Raw genomic sequence first — 18592 nt, forward strand, 5'->3', positions numbered from 1 at the left:
TGCACACAAGGAATCACAAAACAGGAAAATCACAGGTGACAGAAATGTGTAATATTGTATAGCACACTATATAATTTAAACTTCCCAAACCAAATTACTGTCTATTCATAGGTATTACCATCTTCAAGTTACAGCTTGGAGGAGGCTATGGCTGGACCACGGGTTTGGAAAAGTGTGCTCTAAATGATTTGATTTTGTGCTTGTCCCAGTCCCAGCCCCAGCCTGGAAGTGTTAACTTCACTCCTGTCCCGCACACAAAGGGAGACTCCAACCTGTGGTCCCCAGAATACAAACACAGCTCCTACACAGACTTCAACTCAGCGAGCTCCTGCCACTTCCTGGGAAATTCTGTTTTCTCAATCAAATGCTCAGACAAAGAACTGAACTGCCCTCTGCAGTAGAGCTGCTCTTCTGTTAGACCACGAGATCAGCGGAGGGAGGAGGGCGCCTCTGCAGAGTCAGACTGCAGTGAAGTCAGTGGAACCAGTTAGAGATCAGAGAGCCCCCTAGAAGGCAAGCTGCCCATAATTTAAGACTAGTGAGCAGGCTTACCCAGAGGCCAGCCTTATCCTTTGGGTTATATGCAGGGAAATATTTGAAAAGAAAACCCACTTGAAAAACCAAAGCAAAACGCTCAGAAACACTTTACTTAAAATAGAGTTTAAAGAATGATTTTTGTTTCCACAGAATGTAAAGGATTGAAAACACCTGTTGATCCTTGAACCTTCCCTCCAGCCTTTGTGATTCATATGCCAAGGCAACGAACCAGCACAGAAAGCACAGATGAGACCCACCAGAGAAGCCACAGATAAGACCCATCGTCAAGGATATGTAAATAGAAATGAAGTGAAAGCATCCATAAGGGAAGAAGGCACATTCAACAGCAGTGTTAAAACCACCGTTTCAAATTTCCTGTTAACACTTGATATTAAAATGTTTTAAACACATAAAAGTCCTTTAACCCATCCTGCCTTATCCTGAAGGAAATACCTCATTGTGGTAAATGATCCCTTTCATTGCTAAACAAACTTAGCATTGTATCCCAGGATTGATATAAAATGCCACATACTTTCAAGCCTCAAAAAGGAAGAATGGCTACAAGTATAATCAGATACTTGGTATCTCATCTGTAGTAGGAATTTAATTTCTATTTGGCTCAATTCAGTCAGTAATATCGAGTTCTTACCAGATGCAAGGCACTGTGGGTAATTCCAATGCAGACCAGGCTCAGCACTGAGTCGCATTTGTAAATCTGGGCCTGGTCTACAGCAGAGTGCCAACTGCTGACTTAACAGTCAATTCATGGAAAGTAGAAATGAGCACAGAAAATGCATCTCCTGCAATAGAGTTGAATGAAATCATCCTAAAGGAGATCTCTTCCATGAAATCAACCTAGCTTTTTTCCAAAAAAAAAAAAAGAAGTGTAGAGAATTTTAATACACTTCAATTTATAGTGCCAAGTAAAACAACAACAAAAAACCCAAAACAAACAAACAAAAACCAACTCTATCTTGCTCATACTAAATGTGCTTGGTTGCTCAGTCGTGTCTGACTCTGTGACCCCATGGACTGCAGCCTGCCAGGCTTCTCTGTCCATGGGGATTCTCCAGGCAAGAATACTGGAGCAGGTTCTCATGCCCTCCTCCAGGGGATCTTCCCAAACCAGGGATTGAACCCAGGTCTCCTGCTTTGCAGGCAGATTCTTTACCATCTGAGTCACCAGGGAAGCCCCATACTGAATGGCATCACTAAAAAATGTTCCTGGAAAGGTTTTGTCACTATTGGGTCCACTTTGAAGATGAGATCTTACAAGTATGTCTTAAATTTAAAGGAGAAAACTACATCCACAGACACAATTGTGTGCATGTCCGTCTGCACAGCCCCTGAGTTTTCTAGCCTGTAATGTATGAAATCACTCACTGGGGCAGCCGTGTGGGCGCAAACATCACGCGGTCCCATCCCCACTTGTTTCCCAGGGTAACCTGGGTGCGGCACTATACCAGGTCTCTACCTACCACCTGAGTTACTAACCCAGATACCGTCAGCTCCATCTTTCTCTGCTTCAGTTTCTCCCATTTGGAAAATTAAGGAACATAACAACCTCTCTCTAAAACCCTTCGAGGGAGGATAATGGAAATTAATGACACAGCCTCTACAAAGAAACGTGAGTTCCTTCTGGGGGAAAAGTATATAAATAGAAGGGGAAATTACTGCTATTCAAACAGAAAAGTAAAAACAAAGCAAATCTATTAACATTTATGAAATTAAGTCACAGGCTGCTTTACTTTCAGTAGCATAACATAAATGGCTAGGTCAGCAAATCAATCGACACTAAAAGGTTGAAGTAATTCACTCTTTTATCTAAGCCATTTAACTATAGAACACGAACAAGATTTTTTAAACCAAGGAAAAGACAAACAAGGAGTCAACACATTTTATATAATATTATCCTTCACTCCAGAGTCACAGTAAGACAGCAACTATTCATTAGATTTCTTCATATAGTTTTGCCTGAAATCATTGCCTTCTCTTAAATATAGAACGTGGAAATGAGATAAAACTTCATGGTGTTTTATTGCCCCTGCTCCAAAGAGGATCGCTTTTAGGCATCTGAGGAAGTTCCGATCCTGATGACACCAAAAGACACATTATTAATCACGTAATGATCTATGCATGCTGAGTCGCTTCAGTTGTGTCCGACTCTTTGTGACCCCATGGACTGTAGCCCACCAGGCTCCTCTGTCCACGGGATCCTCCAGGCAAGAAGACTGGAGTGGGTTGCCATGCCACTCTCCAGGGGATCTTCCTGACCCAGGGATCGAACCTGAGTCTCTTATGTCTCCTGGGTTGGCAGGAGGGCTCTTCACCACTAGTGCCACCTGGGAAGCCCTAATAGATAATATTCTCACCTAACTCCTTGGCCTCCCATTTTGAGCGAATATCATCCCCTTCTTTTCACTTAATGGGACAGCCCAAACTAGAAGGAGCCCATGAAAACAAACATTTCTTGAGCACCCACCACGTTCTAAGTACCATGTCAGGGCACTTCAGAGGCCACATTCATGAAGGCCTCACGACAAGCCCAGGGGACAGCCATGGTCCCCCTCCTTGTTATAGATAAGGGCATTCAATGTTCAAAACCATTTTGCCCAAAGATGCACAGCTGTGTAAGTGAAGAGATGGAGTTCATCAAGGATACAAGTGAAACAAATTCCTACCAGACCGTGTCAACAAGAACACTGCCAATTTTAGAGTCTATGCATTTTATTTTTACCTAATCTGGCAAAAACAATTCCAGGCAGAGAAGCCATAGGTGATGGAAATGTGCACCCTGCACACCACAGAGCATCCTTTAAATTCCTAAACCAAACTGCTGTCCCCTTGTAGGTATTATCATCTCCCGGTTACAGATTGGAGGAGGCTGGAGTGCATGTTTCAAAACGTGCGCTCTAAGAGGTTCGACTGCGGGCCTCCCCAGACCTGAGCCTGAATGTGTGGGGTTGCCCACCCTGCCACCACCTTGATCCATGATCGGACCAACTGGAAGATGAGTAGAAACGTTAAGAAATCTGCTGTTTCTCTGACACTGTCTGGTTTTAATGATTTCTTTTTAATTATTTTGGCTAAAGTGTAATTGTAATAAACTTTGTCAAGATCATGTAAGAAAAAAAAAAGAATGAAAAAGAAAACCTCCACGTCTATGACCAAGGTCATATTCCGGATTCTCCTCACTCAGCTGTCGAACTTAAAAACGTGGCAGCCAACATACCTTGGCATTGAGAGGACACACAGACAGGGCGCTTCTGAAAAGCTGGTCTTCGCTCCGCCACTCGCCGCTGCGAACCACGCATCTCAGCATGTTTAGGAATAAAATTCCCAGGATGAGAGCAGCAATCAGTTTCTTAAGAAGAGAGGGACACGGGAAATGTCATTAGTAAAACCCACCCATCGTCTTGGTCAGGAAGGGCACCACCTCGCTGGGCCAATACCTTTTTCTTCGTATGTTTACCGAGCACTGCAAATCCAAACGTCAGCAGCATGCAGTAGCCAGCGCTGGGGAGGTACAAGACCCTCTCGGCCACCACAAAGCCCACTCGGAAGAACAGGTTACTCGCAGGAAGAAACGGGATAATGAGGAATCCCAGGCCCAGCGTGAGGATCCTAGAAGATAAGAAGTAGTTAAAATGGGTACTTTTAGAATTCTCAAGAAAAATATTCTACTCTACATGAAATCCACGATAAAGACATCCCTTTCCTTTTTTCTCTTTTTTTTCATGCCAGCATTTAAGAAGAGACATCAGGAGAGAAGGTCTAACTGAGTACCATTAGGATAAGATAGAAAAACCTTACTAAGGCTACTTAGCATCGAGCATAAGGATAAATCTTAGAAGTCCTCAAATTCACATGAATAAAGTTAGAATGATTACTTAGAGTGGTCTTATGAACTTGCCTGCTTCTAACTAAACCTCAAATTGTGTAGGTGTCAAATAGCTCAACACCTACAATATCCCAATTGGGCTAATTGGGATATTGGTCCCAGTTAGTCCAGTTTTGTCCCCTGACATTTAACAGGGTGTAATGTCATTTAACTAGTTTAAACTTTACAAGATCTGAAATAAACTCGTATCACTTGGGGATGCTCCAGCATAAATTTCAGTTGAGCAAAAAGAAAGCTGAGAGCAGCGGGACACTTGTGGAAGCAGGTAAGCATTCCCAGAGTCCCACGTCACGTTAAGAGGACGAATCAGAGGCTGGGTCAAACAACAAGGTCCTTCTGCACAGCACACAGAACTATATTCAAAACCCTGCGATAAATCGTAATGGAGAAGAACATGAAAAAGAACACGTATATGTATAAACTGAGCCACTTTGCTGCACAGCAGAAACTAAACACAACGTTGTAACTCAACTACACGTCAATAAAATTAAAAACCAAACAAAAGAAGCCTGGTCAAATTTGATAGCTCCTTCCCACAACCTGTGCTTATAGTGTTAGAAAAATCCTACTGGCACATGCACAGCTAATTGGGACAGAGGCTTGTCACCCTTTAGAATTACGAACCAATTTAAGGCACAGGGTAAACTCAAAACTGAATTTATTTTGAGAAATTACTCATCTAATTCCAGAAACACTTATGCCTAAAGGAAATCATCTTAAATAGTCTTCTTTTTCACAAAACAGGTTTTTCTCCCAATTATTTTCTCAATAATCTGCCCCCCCCCCCCGCCCCCAGGTTTTTTTGGTGAGAAATAAGAGTCTCTTCGGGGTGGCAGCTTATTTTGTACAAATAACAAGAGAAGGAATCACTGTCGCATCCACCAGGGCTTTCTGAAGGGTAATTGCGAAATGATGGGCACAACACACATCAATTACACTCTCTGTTCGGACCATAAATTACTCTTTACCACCTATGGCGAGAAGGATCTCAAAATGCTACTTCACGAGGGAGGGGGAGGAGATGAAGCAGTCATCGGGCGCCCCCTCCAGTCTACTCCCCACGAGTTGAAGCCAGCCATGGATTCCAAGTGGACAGAACTCATCCTTCCCAGACATATGCATCTGTACTGAAATACCAGTCCTTAGACAGGACTTGCACAAAATTGTTACGATGATCCGTGGTGATGGATTTAGCAACATGCTCGGACTCCACCCAGTGTGGAAGTTAAAATTCAGCTCAGCCTCTTACCTTCTCTTGTGGCTGTCTTCAGAGCACAGGGCTTGGCATACCAGGCCAATTAGGCAGAACCAGAGCGCTGCTAGAGCAATTACCCTCCAGTCCCCGACGGACTTAATGAGGGGGATGCAACCCATCGACCAATCAAAACACAGCCACCAAGGGCACAGCAGCAGCCAGGCATTCAATGAATAGTAGTAATTATAGTTTATGGCCTGTCAGTCAAAAGAAAAACAAACATTTATTTGATACTGAACTTGGAAAAAAAATACATCTCTCTCTCTCTCTCTCCTAGCTTTTGTTTGGAGGCCTTCATATGTTTCTGCTCAAGGAGCCCAGTTGTATAAAATAAAATGTTGCCACTTTCTGCCCTGGGCACCAGGCTGAAGTGTGCAGTTGACTAAATGCATTGAGATTTTTTTTTTTAATAGATAAAAAATACAGCAAAGCCACCAGACTCTGCTTTATATTTGTTATATTTCTGGGGATGCTGCTACTGCTGCTACTGCTACTGCTAGCTATGTCCCAATTATTCACTGGTGCCCCAAGTCTGTGACCCAGGAAACCTGCTGTCCAGGGGTCTTTCACGTGCCTGACGATATAAGCAGAGGGTTTTATGGTCTTTGATTTCTGTCTGTATGAAATGCACAGCTAAGACACCCTCGCCTTCAGAAAAAGCAAACCTTTAAAAGAAAGTCTGGACAGCATTAAGACTTTTAAAGACAACCACCAGCAGGGACTTCCCTGGTGGTACAGGAGATAAGAATCCACCTGCCAATGCAGGGGACACGGGTTCGATCCCTTGTCCGGGAAGATCCCACATGCCTCGGAGCAATGAAGCCCGTGTGCCGCAGTTACTGAAGCCTGTGCACCTATAGCCGGTGCTCCGCAACAGGAGAAGCCACCAAAATGAGAAGCCCGTGCAACACAACTAGAGAGTAGCCCCGGCTTGCTGCAACTAGAGAAAGCCCGCACGAAACAAGAAAGACTCAGTGCAGCCAAAAATAAATACATAAATTTTTAAAAAGTCATATTAAAGAAAAAAAACATACCATCAATACTGTTATATTTTATCTTAACCTCAACACGTCAATTTCCATTATATCAAAAGTAGGTTAGGGGACAATTTAAGGAGTCTGGCAAGAAACCTGACATTTTCTAAACCACTCCTCTTGATTTCATTTAGAGTGAAAGTGAAAATAGTAGTTGCTCAGTCTGTGTCTGACTCTTTGTGATCCCATGGACTGTAGCCCACCGGGCTCCTTGGTCAGTGGAATTCTCCAGGCAAGGATACTGGAGTAGGTAGCCATTTCCTTCTCCAGGGAACCTTCCTGACCCAGGGATCGAACTCGGGTCTCCTGCATTGCAGGCTGATTCTTGAATGTCTGAGCCACAAGGAAATACAAAGAGTTTACACCCTCTCAAAGCCCTGATAAAAACCTGGTTTCACCCTAGAACTTCCTTGGTGAATGGAAACACCCGTGGAGGTGTTCTGATTAAGGGGGGCTTTTCTGGGTGTGGTGGGGAGGGAGGTGAGGAGGAGGAGGAGGGAGGGCAAAGATGACCCAGCAGAGGACGGACCCGGGACTCACCCTGACGAGCACGCTGTCAGCGAAGGAGGCAGGATTGTCCACTTCAGTGAAGGCAGGCGGGCCGGTGCCCATGATCTTCCAGCGCACATACAGCACCCCAGCTCCCCCCAAGGCCAGGAGAGTCATTCTGAAGAGGAGGCCCCCCGTCCGGAGCACGCCACGGCTCTGAAAGAACAGCGCAAGGCCCCAGATGTTGAGGATTTTTCAAATAAAAGTGTGGCCAGTTCAGTTCAGTTGCTCAGTCGTGTCCGACTCTGCGACCCCATGGACTGCAGCACACCAGACCTCCCTGTCCATCACCAACTCCCAGAGTTTACTCAAACCCATGTCCATTGAGTCAGTGATGCCATCCAACCCTCTCATCCTCTGTTGTCCCCTTCTCCTCCTGCCCTCAATCTTTCCCAGCATCAGGGTCTTTTCAAATGAGTCAGCTCTTCACATCAGGTGGCCAAAGTATTGGAGTTTCAGCTTCAACATCAGTCCTTCCAATGAACACCCAAGACTGATCTCCTTTAGGATGGACTGGTTGGATCTCCTTGCAGTCCAAGGAACTCTCAAAAGAGTCTTCTCCAACACCACAGTTCAAAAGCATCAATTCTTCAGCGCTCAGCTTTCTTTATAGTCCAACTCCTACATCCATACATGACCACTGGAAAAACCATAAAAGTGTGGCCAAGCCAGGTATAAATATGCAGCAGTTCTGGCTGAACCTCGCTGACACTGGGCTTTAAAAGGCTGCCTGTTTTAGAATTCAAAGTTGCAAGAAGTACTTTGAAAATGGTATTTTAAGCCAGTGGGTACGTGACATTTTCCACGTCTTGGCTGGAGACAAAAGCGGATACTCACCTCTAATGATCTGTCCTTACGCAGGATCTTCCGGACAATTTCCAGGACATTTAATTTGCCTATCACCAAGATGTCAAAGACAGCATTCAGACCCTAAGAAAGCAAAGCAAGGAATCAGCCATGGGATAGCCTAACTCTGATCAGGTAGCCAGGATATGCCACAATTCTGTTGCTGAATCTAGATGAGAAATGTCCTGGATTAGATCATCGTAGATAATCTCTTCAGCTCTAAAAACAAAACAAATCCTACTGTTCCTATGAAATTAGCTCATCGTATTTGTATCAGATTTACTTATTTATTTATTTAATTCTTGGTTGCACTGGGTCTTTGATGCTATGCACAGACTTTCCCTAGTTGCGGTGAGAGGGGACTACTCTTGAGTTGCGGTGTGTGGGCTCCTCATTGCAGTGGCTTCTCTTGTTGCGGAGCACAGGCTCAATAGTTGTAATGCACAGGCTTAGTTGCCCTGTAGCATGTGGAATCTTCCCGGACCAGGGATCGAACCTGTGTCCCTTGCATTGGTAGGCCGATTCTTTACCACTGGATCACCAAGAAAGTCCTATCAGATTTGTTATCTAGTAAATCCCCTGTTAAGTCACAGTTTCATAGCCTGCATAGAAGAGTATGATAAGATGCAGGAGAGCTAGAGCTTTGGGGTTCCCAGGAGAAGTTCTGCAGAGGCCCCTCTTCCATTTTTTTTTCTCTAAAACAGTCCCAGAGTTGTAGCAGAGCCAATACCTGTGCAGTGGCCATGCCTAAGACGATAAGGCAGCCAGCAACCTTGAAAACCCAGCCATGTAAGGAATTACACTTTAGGAACCTGGGGTGCTGCCTGATGAGGGCATATGCCCTGGAAGACAGGGAACAGAACATACAGACTCTGGTGGGGCTACAGAGACACCCCAGGCTCAGACTCCTGGTCACCCACCAGCTCTCCCTTCCTGCCCGGCACACAGCCAGCCCCACAGGGGAGCGTGGTCATATGACTGAGTTCTAGCCAATGGGAGGTGGGCAGAAGTGATAACACACCTCTTAGAGGTTTGGTCGTAGATCAGAGCACACCCTGCCCTCGGTTTCCCATCCAGTTGGCTGTGGAGGAGATGACGGAGGTGTCTGGAGTGGCCCTGGAAACCACACCCTGAGGATGGCAGAGCCCCGCTGTGTGGAGGATGGCCACCTCTGCCCATGACTTTTAGGGGGATGACCAGTAACTCCAATCATGACCACCTCTACCCATGACTTTTAGTAACTCCAATCGTGACCACCTCTACCCATGACTTTTAGAGGAATGACCAATAACTTCAAGTATGCAAAACTCCTGGCCCTAGGAAGTGTGATATTGCAGCTGCACTGATGCTAACAGCTTCCAGCAGCATCACCATAGTTCCTTTCTAGTAGGTATGGCTGCTCTTAAAGCTTTGACACCTGTGGTTACAAGCTGAGGGCTCATCTGGCCTTGGACTCTACCCTTTACCCTGCAGTGGAATTTCCACAAACGTGGCTGCTGTAGACAACGCCATGCAGCCGAACTCCCTGCTGGAACTAGGCAGAGTGGTCAGAATATACACTGTGTGGATGGTTCAAGCTGCCCTTTGATGACGTGGGGCCTTCAAACACAGAGCTTCATGGCAAAGAGGATCGATCATAAGTCGTCAGAAGCCAGTGGTAATTTGTGGTTTTCAGTACAAGGGTGACATCTCTCTTCAGCCCCCTCCCATACATGCTGGGAGCCATTAATTATCCAGTACATGGGCCAGCGCTGGGTTAATCACTTCACAGAACCCTCATTTTATTCACCCGTGTGATGCATGATTTTACTGGGTCGCAGAGGACCATTTCTGCCTGGGTGTGAACCATTTTCTACAAGGCAGGAAGCTCCCTGTTGCACTGCGCTGTCTTCTTATGCCATGTGCTTCTCAGCCTGTGAGCTACAGGACAGTCACCCAGTGCTGACGCGGTCAGGCTGTCATGAGGACCGAGCCCAACACAAGTCTGGCACTCTCTCTCCCTTCCCAGGTAAACGCGTCATCAAAATGGCCACATTCCAGTCAGATTTTTGGAAACCAGCTCAACATCACCATATCTTTGTTCATGAAAATTCAACCTAATTTTTCAGTGCTTTTCTTAACGGAGGTGGGAGTCACCTGGGGGCCTGTGAAATGGAGGTGCTGATTCAGCAGGCCTGTGGTGGGGGTCTGAGATCCTAAACCTCTAAAACGCTCCCAGATGGTGTCAACACCACTGGTCCTCAAGCCACACTTTGAGACAAGCAAGATTTCAGGACGGCAGTTCTCACAGAATGATTTTCACCCCCTACCAGGGGGGTGTGCTTGGTAACATCTGGAGACATTTGAGGTTGTCACAACTGAGGGAGGGGGTGTCCTTCTGGCATCTAGTGGGTAGAGACCAGGGATGTTGCTAAACATCCTACGATGCACAGGACATGCCCCAAAGAAAGAATGATTCAGCCTCAAATGCCAATAATGCCAAGGTTCAGAAACAGTGGTTTAGAGCAAACTTTTAAAAAAGTAACTCATGAGGTTCTAGTATCTTTGCACAGTAATTCTTTCTATACCGTTTCCTGGCTAGCTGACCTTAATCGTACAGATCGAATCCAATAAAACCATTTATCTTTGCCTTGACTGGTGTCCAGCCCCAAAGAGCTTGGACCTGGGAAAGGAAGATCCTTTCCCACGGCTTCCTATATGGACCCCGCACACCCCACATCTCTGTTTTCCATTTGTCTACATCTCTTCACAACTCTAATGTCTCAGTTTCCCTCTGATAATGTAAGGCAGAAAATTAGCTAGAATAGAGAAAAAGAGTGCATTTCCATGCCTCTCCCTTCCAGGGGCTTCTACTCAGATCAGACGTAGGGGGCACACACCTGAACCCTCCAGAGCCTCTCCTGTCCTCCCTGACATTTCTGCTGCTGCTGCTAAGTCGCTTCAGTCGTGTCTGACTCTGTGCGACCCCATGGACGGCAGCCCACCAGGCTCCCCCGTCCCTGGGATTCTCCAGGCAAGAACACTGGAGTGGGTTGCCATTTCCTTCTCCAATGCATGAAAGTGAAAAGTGAAAGTGAAGTCGCAGAGTCGTGTCCGACTCTTCGTGACCCCATGGACTGCAGCCTACCAGGCTCCTCCATCCATGGGATTTTCCAGACAAGAGTACTGGAGTGGGATGCCATCACCTTCTCCGCAGGGCAAAGGTAAATATAACACACATCAGTGCTTGTTAATCAGGTCCAGAAACAGTGGTAGGATCAAAACATGGCTGTACTTAGGACTGCGGAAACAGGAGAGCACCCCAGAAAGGCCACAACACTCTTCCTTTTCTCCAGGACCTCTCCATAGGGGCTAATCACTTGCTTTTCAGAGCTGTCCCCTCTCCGTGTCCACCAGCTCTAATGAGTCAACCGAGACAGTCAATTCTCACCCGAACCACCAGGAGCATGGTGGCACATGTAATTGGTCCAGAGAGGGCTAGGTTGAAGACTGGCAATAGGGGTGCAGTAGAGGGGGTCCCACAGGCAGGGCAGTGCTAAGTGTCTCACGGGAGGGAAAGGGGCGTAGGGAGTAGGCCCCCCTGCCCCCGAAGGTGCCTGGGGTCTTACCAGCACGGTGATCCCTTGCTCTTTGCACAGCATGGCCACTGCTCCCAGGAGGATGCTCAGCAACACCCAGAATGTGGAGTGGGTCCCCTCCTTGTTAGCTGCCAACCAGGAGAAACGACAAACACAGAGTCACACAACTCAGCTCAGTCTTGGGAGCTTCTGGAACTCAAATTCTCAGTATGTACCTTCAACAGTCACCATTTAAAAACACAGTTTGGTCTTTGGATGGCATTTCTCCGTGGGCCAGTGTGTTAGACCCGCATTTCTGGTTAGATGGTGGTAGCTCAGCTGGTAAAGAATCTGCCTGCAATGCAGGAGACTGGGTTTGATCCCTGGGTTGGGAAGATCCCCTGGAGGAGGGCATGGCAGCAACACTCCAGTACCCTAGCCTGGATGATTCCACAGCCAGAGGAGCCTGGCAGGCTATATATAGTCCACGGGGTTGGAAAGAGCTGGACGTTTTGGACTTTTTTTGTGACTCAAGATATGATTGAGCAACTAACCCTTTCACTTTATATGTGGCATACACACCTCCTTCTCAAGGGTGCCCCAGCAGGAGCCCAGAGCCTTCGGGAGGCATTGCAATGCAGCCCTGGCACAAAGACATCTCAAGGAAGAGTCCCCAAGGGCGAGGTCCTTCCTAGCCCGCCAGTCACCTAACAGGCCGTTCTGACAGGTTGTGCTAAGGACTCCCACTGATGGTGTAGACGCTGAATCTGGCTACCCCCCTCTGCTCTGAGAATCTCTACAACTCCTGGGGTCAGGGTCCAGCGCTGCTCTGAGAGTGTCTACCACTTCCAGGTGGAGTCTGGGCTCTCTGAACCCCAGATGCCTTAAGAACACCTGCTCTGCTACCAGCGTGGACTAGTTCTGAAGGATGCTGGACCACTGAGCTCACCTGCACGGACACTCAAGCATCAACAGGAAACCAAAACCTCAGCAGAAATGTGACCGCGGCAATAAGCCGCTTGGCTTGGGTGCGGCTGGGCTCCAGTAATAATTAATGGTCCCTGAATGCCTTTTGAAGAGGAAGCGTCTGCTCTCTACTGGCAGGGGGTGCGGAGGATGCAATTTGGGGACCAGAGCTGACCTGCTCAGGGGAGGAGAGGAGAGGGCATGTGTGATACTCCTCTCTGTTCTTTGTGAGGTCCTCAGCTCCTCACCGAGTTTGGTGGTGAACAAACATTTTATAAAGACCTAAGTGTGAGGTGGAGCAAAGTGAACCTGCTTGGAGGAGGTGCCCCTGGGTCTTGGGTCAGCTCTGCCTAAAACCAGAACTCCTGGCTTGAATTCCAGCTCGACCGTTCACCACGTGACCTGGAGCAAGTTACTTTTACAGCCTCAGGATCCTCATCAATAAAACGGATGCAACAATAACTGTATCTTCCCTACTGGATTGAGAAAAAAGGTATACAGAAATACCTGCCCATTTGTGTTAAAAGTTACATATATATGCTTGTAAATGCAACACTTATCTCTGGAGAACACATAGGAAACCAACTTCAGTAGTTTCTAAACTGCTTTTTGTTTTTTGGCCATACCGTGCAGCTTAATCTTAGTTCCCTGACCAGGGATTGAACCCAGGCCCTGGCAGCAAAAGTGCCTGTGTCTTGACCACTGGACTGCCAGAGAATTCTCTCTAAATAACTTTAAGAAGAAAAATTTGGATAGGAGAGGGGATAAGTCTTACTTTTCACTGCAAAACCTTTCATACCATGTACATATAAAAAAAATATGCACATGAATTAAAAACCATACTAAAAACTAAACATCAAAAAACAAACAAACAAACAAAAAACCTTGGTAGACTGCTGGGACCACAGAAAGCACTCACTGTTTGTTGCACATAAATTAGCAAAACCACCCTAGGTTCAAGAGAGAGGGTCTCCAATGGGGCTTTGATGCAAGGGGGTGACTGATTCGTCACCTTGTCACCAAAATGTGCCAAGCTCGCAATGCAGTGACAAGATATACTTTGGTTCTCATTAAACTGCTTGAGCAGAAAACCAACAATTAAGGTATGTGTGTGAGAGAGACAGGGAGACAGAGAGATGCAGGTCCTGAATAAAGTGGATACCTGGGAGTCATCAGCAAAGCCCCAGACAAGTCCTGGGCTCCCTGTGTAGGATCAGCTGTGGGGTCTGGAGCCGGGGAGAGGGGATGCTGCTAACCTGGAACTTTTCACGTGTGGCTGGAAACTCCTCTCAGGATGCTGAGTGGCTGCACCCAGCCAAGCCCCCTGGACTCTCAACAAACTGTGACCAGGACTGACCCCCGTGCTGTCCGAGGGCCCAGTTGGCCGGCTGGGAAAACGTCCTCATTCACACATAGGCCTTGGGGGCTGGAGATTCGGAAGTCAAGCAAAAGGACACACAGGCTGACACTGTCTGATCTTTTCAGCTTTTCTAGGGAATCTCTGTCGGATTTCCGGGACAAATGTACAAACAGGCAGAACTGACAGAATACAAAAAAGTTTTATTTGGCTGTACAGTCGAGGCACCCGAAGGCTTTTCACCAGCCCAACTGATCAATAAACAGTAAAGCCTCACTGATTCAGATTCCACTGTCCCGAGTCAACCAGCACTCTTGTTTTAAGTCTTTCTGATCTGATTCTTCCTGCCGTTGACAGGATGAAGGGGTCCCAATGCTGAGAGCGGCACTTAAGGCCTTCCTTACGGGGTGCCACAGCCTCTCCAGGTTCCCTGGGTCTAAATTCCAAGCGCACGGGCCACTCCGCTCTCACTGGGCTTTGCATGTTCTGTTCTCTCAGGCTAGAATGCCCCAGAAGAATCCTGTGGCCATCAAAGGTCATTTAGCTGTGCAACCCACCCTCCTGGGCAGCCTCCCTTCTGATTCATGTTTCATTCACAGTTGCAACAACAGCAAATGGTCCTACTGTGTGCACACCTGACTGCCCAAGTAGCGGGGTCTGTCCCATGCACCTCGGTGCCCCTAACTGCCCCCCCTACATTAAGTCAGGCCCAGCGGAGCCCCCTAGATGGCCCTCAGCACAACCTGCCAGTGTGTTCTCATACTTCATTACAAATGCTTGATTTCCAGCTCTCACCTCCGGCACTGCTGACACGTGGGTCAATTCTCAGCATTGCAGGATGTTCAGTGCCTCCCAGGTTTCTACCCCCCGAGAAGCCAGCAGCCCATCCGTGCTCTCTGTTGTGATGACCCAAAACCTCAGGCTTTGCCAGATGTCCTGGGTGGGAGGGGATCATGCCCAGTGGAGACCATTAAACTAACCAGTGCCACTCACAGAGTGTGGTCCTGCCCTCGGATCTTCTAAGAAAGGCAGATCCTCAGCCCCCTAACCCCCAACCCAGACCCTTGGACTCAGAGACTTGAGGGTGGAGCCCTGCCGGAAGCCTGTTAACCCGCCATCCAGGTGATTCTGATGCCACAGGTGGAGGAGCATCACCCTTGGTGGGAAGCTTGCTCACAGCTGCATCCTGGGTACCAGGCCCTGCTCCTTGGAGCAGCCAGAATCTGGGGTACCTGAGTACCTATCAGGAGGGGCAAGGAACTGACAAATCATAGAGCCATAATGTAGGAACAGCTGGAGCGCTTCCAGGAGGTCGTGCCTGTGATCTCCCTGGCAGAGATGGCAGAGCGGGAATCCTTCCCAAGACGCTGCAGGCAGAGGGCCACGTGGCTGTGACTTGGAGAACTGATAGTCCATTTAAATTTTAACTTCGAGTGAGCCCACGCCTGCCTCTACCTGCCTCCCACCATCCAGAGCAGCATCTTTCCAATATCCCAGGCGGCACAGTGCCTAGAAGCCAAGTTGTCTTTACTGAAAACCAGGGTATATCAGAGTTATTTGGTTCCATCAAGCAAACCAAGGATAATTTCACTTGTAGAAATTAAATACATTATACATGTAACACCAAGAGATCACAATTATGAGCCCCAACCACAAAGCCCTGTTACATTAAACATGATTGCATTGGGGTATTCATATATTTATTGGGATTTATTATTTTCTTTGGGCTTCTCTCATAGCTCAGTTGGTAAAGAATCCGCCTGCAATGCAGGAGACCCCGGTTTGATTCCTGGGTTGGGAAGATCCCCTGGAGGAGAGACAGGCTACCCACTCCAGTACTCTGGCCTGGAGAATTCCAGGGACTGTATAGCCCATGGGGTCGCAAAGAGTTGGACACGACAGAGCGACTTTTACTTTGCTCATTTGCTAGCAATCAGCAGCAGACAAGTGTTTATAGACACCAAGGCATTGAGACCTTTAATAAAACATATGGCCAAAGTAGATGTAAAGCTAATGGATTGCTTAATTCCTCTAAGAATATGATTTTGAGAAAGGTCCCACAAGTTTTAGCAGGTGAGCACAAGGGTCCAGGCCAAAGCAGAGGGGTCACGCTCACTTTACACCACGCCAGAGCATGAATCCCACACCTTCGGACACGTGACAGCGGCGGGTGGAGGGTGACCCCACAGGGCTTGTGCTCTCCTCTGAGCGTAGGGTGTTCTCTCAGCCCCTCCTCCCGTAACACATGATGCTGAGTCTGTGTCCAGCTACTTTCAGGATCTGCTCATATCAGCAGTTTATATTTATCTGCAAATGTGTGTGCGCTCAGTCGTGTCTGACTCTTTGCGACACCCGGGACTGCGGTCTGCCAGGCTCCTCTGTCCATGGACTTTTCCAGGCAAGAATACTGGAATGGGTTGTCATTTCCTCCTCTGGGGGATTTTCCCGACTCAAAGGCAGGCGGATTCTCTACCACTGAGCCACCTGGGAATCCCTTATATGCAAATAGATACCCTTTAATTATAAATGAACCCATTAATTACCATGGAGTCTCCCACCCTGGCTCCTGCACCCTTGAAAATCCCACACCTCAGATCCAGCCGTTGTTTTCATATCCACTAGGCATTTGATTCAGTAGTTCACTAGAAACCATAATGGAGGGACTTCCCTGGGGTCCAGTGATTAGGACTCCCATGTTTCCACCGCAGGGGGCATGGGTTCGATTCCTGGTCAGGGAACTAAGATCTGGTAAGCCACATAGAGTGGCCAAAACAACCCTTCCAAAAACAAAAAAACCAAATGGACCGCTTCCCTCCTCACCTCTTTACCGAAATTTGATTTTTTAAGCTTCTATTCCCACAATTTGTGTCCAGACATTTTGAAACATACTATGATTTCCCAGTATAATGTTCCCTGATCTTAATATTTTAGTCCCTTGATCATTTTACATTTCTTCCTAGAAAAACTGAATTAGCTTGTGTTTTATTTCACTGTAACAAGGATTAATTCCACCCCGCCCTCCACGGCTCAGTAGTTTTGGATAGGAAAAAAATTCCCAGTTCCTCCATTAAAACACCCAAAGGACTGCTCTTGAAAGCACTCTGTGAACACAAAGGTAAACTACCACAGGACTCACGTTCCACTTGCCTGGAATTTAAAAGGGATTAAATGGCTTAGATGGCTCAATCTGAGATTTCACCCAAAAAAGAAGAACACGTTAAAAAACCACAACCTGCAGGTTCTCTGACAGCCTTCTCTCTTAACCTCACCTCATAATTTCACCACACCGCCCAAACGCCAAGTTTCTGTAGGGAACTCAGGCTCCTTCCACCTCTCAAATCCTCAGCAAATTGCTCTTTAACTTTCCTTATACTTCTGATTTGGTTCCAGTACGGAAACATGTGAAAGAGGATGACAGTGATTCTGTGCTGAAGAAGTTTTTTCAGTTTCAGTGATTATTAAATATGAGTGTCACTTCCCCAGTGGCCCAGCAGTAAAGAATCTGCCTGCAAGGCAGGAGACCCGGGTTCGATCCCTAGATCGGGAAGATCCCCTGGAGGAGGGCATGGCCGTACACTCCAGTATTCTTGCCTGGAGAATCCCATGGACAGAGGAGCCTGGCGGGCTACAGTTCATAGGGTCATAACGAGTCAGACACGACTGAAGCAACTTAGCAGGAAGGCAGGTCACTTCTCAACAATGGTAATTTCAAGGCTCAGTTATAAACTGAGCAATGGCTTTACATTCAGAAAACCAATTCTAGACCGCCACAGTCCCAGAGGAGGCATGGTGCTTGGGGAGCACCTGAAATTTACCTGGTCCCTATTGAGACATGTTGGAAGGGTCAAACACACTACCTAATTTTGAAGTCTCCATATGAAAGAAAGAATGTCAAACAGCTCATAATCTGTATACTGATTACATGTTGCAATTACAATATTTTTGATACATTGGGCTAAGAAACTATTGTTAAAATTCAGCTAACCTTTTTTTTTTTTTAAATAATGCGGCTACTAGAAATTTTGTGATGACCTGAAGGGCTCTCATCGTAACGTCACATGCTCAGAGACCCAGCTCATCCAAGAAATGATCTACACGGCTTTTTATAATCCAAGCCTGCCTTTGAAAACTCGGAAAATATGAAGTGACTTGCTTATTAAAATTCACTTCTTTCTCCTCCAACCCCTACCAGATTAGTCACTTGATTTGCTATCAGGAGTCATAAGACAGCATGCACACACACTTCAGTTTTTCCACAATCCAAACTGGAAAGCTGAGCTTAACAGTCGACTCTTAAACTGGAGAGTTAGGGCCCAACCCTTCCATATAACTTCACAGTCAGCCCCCACTGTGTTCCTTGGTATCCGCTGGTCTGTATCCGTGGATTCAACCAACTTTCGGTTCTGCAATACTGAAGTGCATATTGAAAAAATCCGCCTACAAATGGACTTGTGCAGTTCACACCCGTGGACTAACTGTACTTTTAAACTATCTCATATAAATCAAAGGGGTCCTCTTTACAAATGTGAGGAAGGGAGGTGCATGATAAACCAAGGCCGGCCTACAAAGTATTGATAAAGTATCTAGTAC

The 18592-nt window shown here is 46.8% G+C and overlaps 1 protein-coding gene across 7 annotated transcripts in view; it reads right to left on the reverse strand.

Annotated features, from left to right (window-relative positions):
- TMTC4 (transmembrane O-mannosyltransferase targeting cadherins 4) overlaps positions 1-18592 on the reverse strand; it is a 55918-nt gene that overhangs the window by 13831 nt on the left and 23495 nt on the right. For all 7 annotated transcript variants that reach the window (XM_081548998.1, XM_081548996.1, XM_081548999.1 and 4 more), the window contains 6 exons: positions 11731-11828; positions 8114-8206; positions 7268-7432; positions 5688-5890; positions 3990-4161; positions 3770-3901 (listed from right to left, as the gene is read on the reverse strand). In XM_081548998.1, the coding sequence (XP_081405124.1) occupies positions 3770-3901; positions 3990-4161; positions 5688-5890; positions 7268-7432; positions 8114-8206; positions 11731-11828 (863 nt within the window). The remainder of the gene's footprint in view (positions 1-3769; positions 3902-3989; positions 4162-5687; positions 5891-7267; positions 7433-8113; positions 8207-11730; positions 11829-18592) is intronic.

Source organism: Giraffa tippelskirchi, chromosome 12, assembly GCF_054371585.1.
Source record: "Giraffa tippelskirchi isolate mGirTip1 chromosome 12, T2T-mGirTip1v1.2.pri, whole genome shotgun sequence".
Taxonomy (NCBI): domain Eukaryota; kingdom Metazoa; phylum Chordata; class Mammalia; order Artiodactyla; family Giraffidae; genus Giraffa; species Giraffa tippelskirchi.